This window comes from Microtus ochrogaster, chromosome 4 (assembly GCF_000317375.1).
Source record: "Microtus ochrogaster isolate Prairie Vole_2 chromosome 4, MicOch1.0, whole genome shotgun sequence".
NCBI lineage: Eukaryota > Metazoa > Chordata > Mammalia > Rodentia > Cricetidae > Microtus > Microtus ochrogaster.
This window is the reverse complement of record NC_022011.1, coordinates 44716415-44718719: the sequence shown is the minus strand read 5'-3', so window position 1 is coordinate 44718719 and position 2305 is coordinate 44716415. Positions and strand designations below refer to the sequence as shown.

Here is a 2305-nt window from a genome sequence, read left to right as displayed (position 1 = left end):
TTTTTTTTGGTTTTTCGAGACAGGGTTTCTCTGTGGCTTTGGAGCCTGTCCTGGAACTAGCTCTGTAGACCAGGCTGGTCTCGAACTGGGTGATTCTTGTAGCTCCCAGAGGATCAGATCCAGCCCGGGTGATTCTCGGGTGATTCTTGTAGCCCCCAGAGGATCAGGTCCAGCCTGGATGGTTCTTGTAGCCCCCAGGAGGAAGCGGTAGGTGGGTCACCATGGGTCAGGGCCAGCCAGGGCTCTATACAAGACCCTAAAAGCAAAATAAATGAGTAGATAAATAGATAAATAGGTAGGTAAGATAGATAGATAGATAGATAGATAGATAGATAGATAGATAGATAGATAGATAGATAGATAGATAAAAATGAAGTGTCGAGTACGCAGTACAGTCAGGTGATCAATGCCGAGTGTTCCAGAAGAGTTCTGAAGTATAGACTGTGGGAACAAGTGAGGCTGCCTCTCTTAATCTGACTTGCAGTTAACCGCCTCCTGAGATAGACTCGGGCCTGGAGTGTGACATTCTGACTGCAGATGTATCAGGTTGAACATCTCTAACATGCAAGTCTGAAATCAGCATGTTCCCATCTCCAGAACCTCTTGAGTGCTAGCATGATACTCAGACAGCTTTGGATTGCGGAACGTTTTGCATTTTAGACTTTCAGATTGTGGGTGGCTCCAAACCCCACCCCACCCAAACTGGAACACCTCTGGTTCCAACATTTCGAATAAAGGATACTAGGTTATAAAATGTATCAAGCATAGTGAGGAGTATAGCCTTGGGCAGGCCGGCTCATGCATCCTGGCTCTGCTGAGAAAGTGCATGTCACCACACCTTGGTCTCCTCTCCTCAGCTCTTGGACACAGCTGCTTGGCTCACATAGAACACCTGTAAAAGGAATTTGTGAGCCAGGCAGTAGTGGCACACGCCTATAATCCCAGCACTCTGGAGGCAGAGGCAAACGGATCTCTGTTGAGTTTGAGGCCAGCCTGGTCTACAGAGCAAGTTCCCAGGACAGGCTCCAAAGCTACAGAAAAAACCTATCTCAAAAAAATGAAGGAAAACAAAAAAAAGGAATGTGTGGACAGGTCACCTGAATGCACACACCTCAACAGTTTGTAATTCAGTAGGACCCAAGCCTACAGAGTTAGTTACAGCTGATTCTATGACCATATTTACCACTACCCCATCTGTCATCAAGGCCAGTTGAGAATTGCTGGTTTCTGTCCAATGAGATGGCTCCACAGTAAAGGGGCCGCCATGAGCCTGACACCTCTCTCCATCCAGGACCCAGAGGGTAGAAGGATAGTTCATCTCTTGAGCTCACCTGAGACCTTTTCTATTTGTCTTAGGGAGGGCTAGCCCGCATCACCCAGGGCCAGCCCCTGGAGGTGGCCTTTGGTTCCCAGGTCACTCTGAAGAGCGTCTTCGGCAAACCCTTGCCCTGCTGGCTTCATTCCCACAAGGACACCTACCCCATGATGTAAGGAAAGTGACCATTTTAATTTGTAGTCACAAATTGATTTACTAATCACAAAATGTTTTGTTTTCTCCCAGTTTGCTTATATTAAGAGTTATCAGTTTCTAAGTCTAGAGGGACAGAAGCAGCAGGGCCCAGGGCCCAGGATCACGATATCTGTAGCTCCCAGTGTGGCACAATAGAAGGGCTGTGACATACCTTGTGTCCTGCAGGGACCTCTGAGCAGCTCTGCCTGACAGCAGTGTTGTGTTTTCTATGCCCTCTGGTCTCTGAGACAGGCTGTATGATTGAGTGACGCATCAGGCTGGGTGGTCTCTGCAGAATGCAAGGCAGAGCAGAGCAGCCCATGTGTCTCGACTGCCTGCTTCAAGTGCATTCTTTGTTGGCGTCTCACACAGATATGAGAATGGCCGTGGCAGCTCCCACCAGCAACAGGTGACCTGTTACCCCTTCAAAGACATCAATAACTGGTGGATTGTAAAGGACCCTGGGAGGTGAGTGTGGTTCCAGCTGCTCACAGCATGACTGGACAGATTGTTCTGCTACGTCCTGGGCCTCCCCTTCCTGGGTGCTCCCTGAGAGACCAGCCTTAGAGCTAGAGTATGTGCCTGTTAATTCGTGAGCTGTTAGTGCAAGGCCAGGGCCTGCTCTGGGTCCTCAGTGACCTCCTCAGCATCTCTTAGTTGTAACGGGCCCGGTCGCTCCAGTGCCCTTCCTACTCCCCTGAGGAAGGCCTTGTGAAGGAGCCCTTCTGCACTCAGCCTCTAGGAAGGCCTTGTGAAGGAGCCCTTCTGCACTCAGCCTCTAGGAAGGCCTTGTGA

The 2305-nt window shown here is 49.7% G+C and overlaps 1 protein-coding gene across 1 annotated transcript in view; it reads left to right on the top strand.

Moving 5' to 3' along the window:
• The window catches only part of Pomt1 (protein O-mannosyltransferase 1), a 19126-nt gene that overhangs the window by 7678 nt on the left and 9143 nt on the right, over positions 1-2305 (top strand). The window contains exons 7-9 of the mRNA XM_005346718.2: positions 153-207; positions 1357-1487; positions 1883-1978. Coding sequence (XP_005346775.1) covers positions 153-207; positions 1357-1487; positions 1883-1978 — 282 coding nt within the window. The remainder of the gene's footprint in view (positions 1-152; positions 208-1356; positions 1488-1882; positions 1979-2305) is intronic.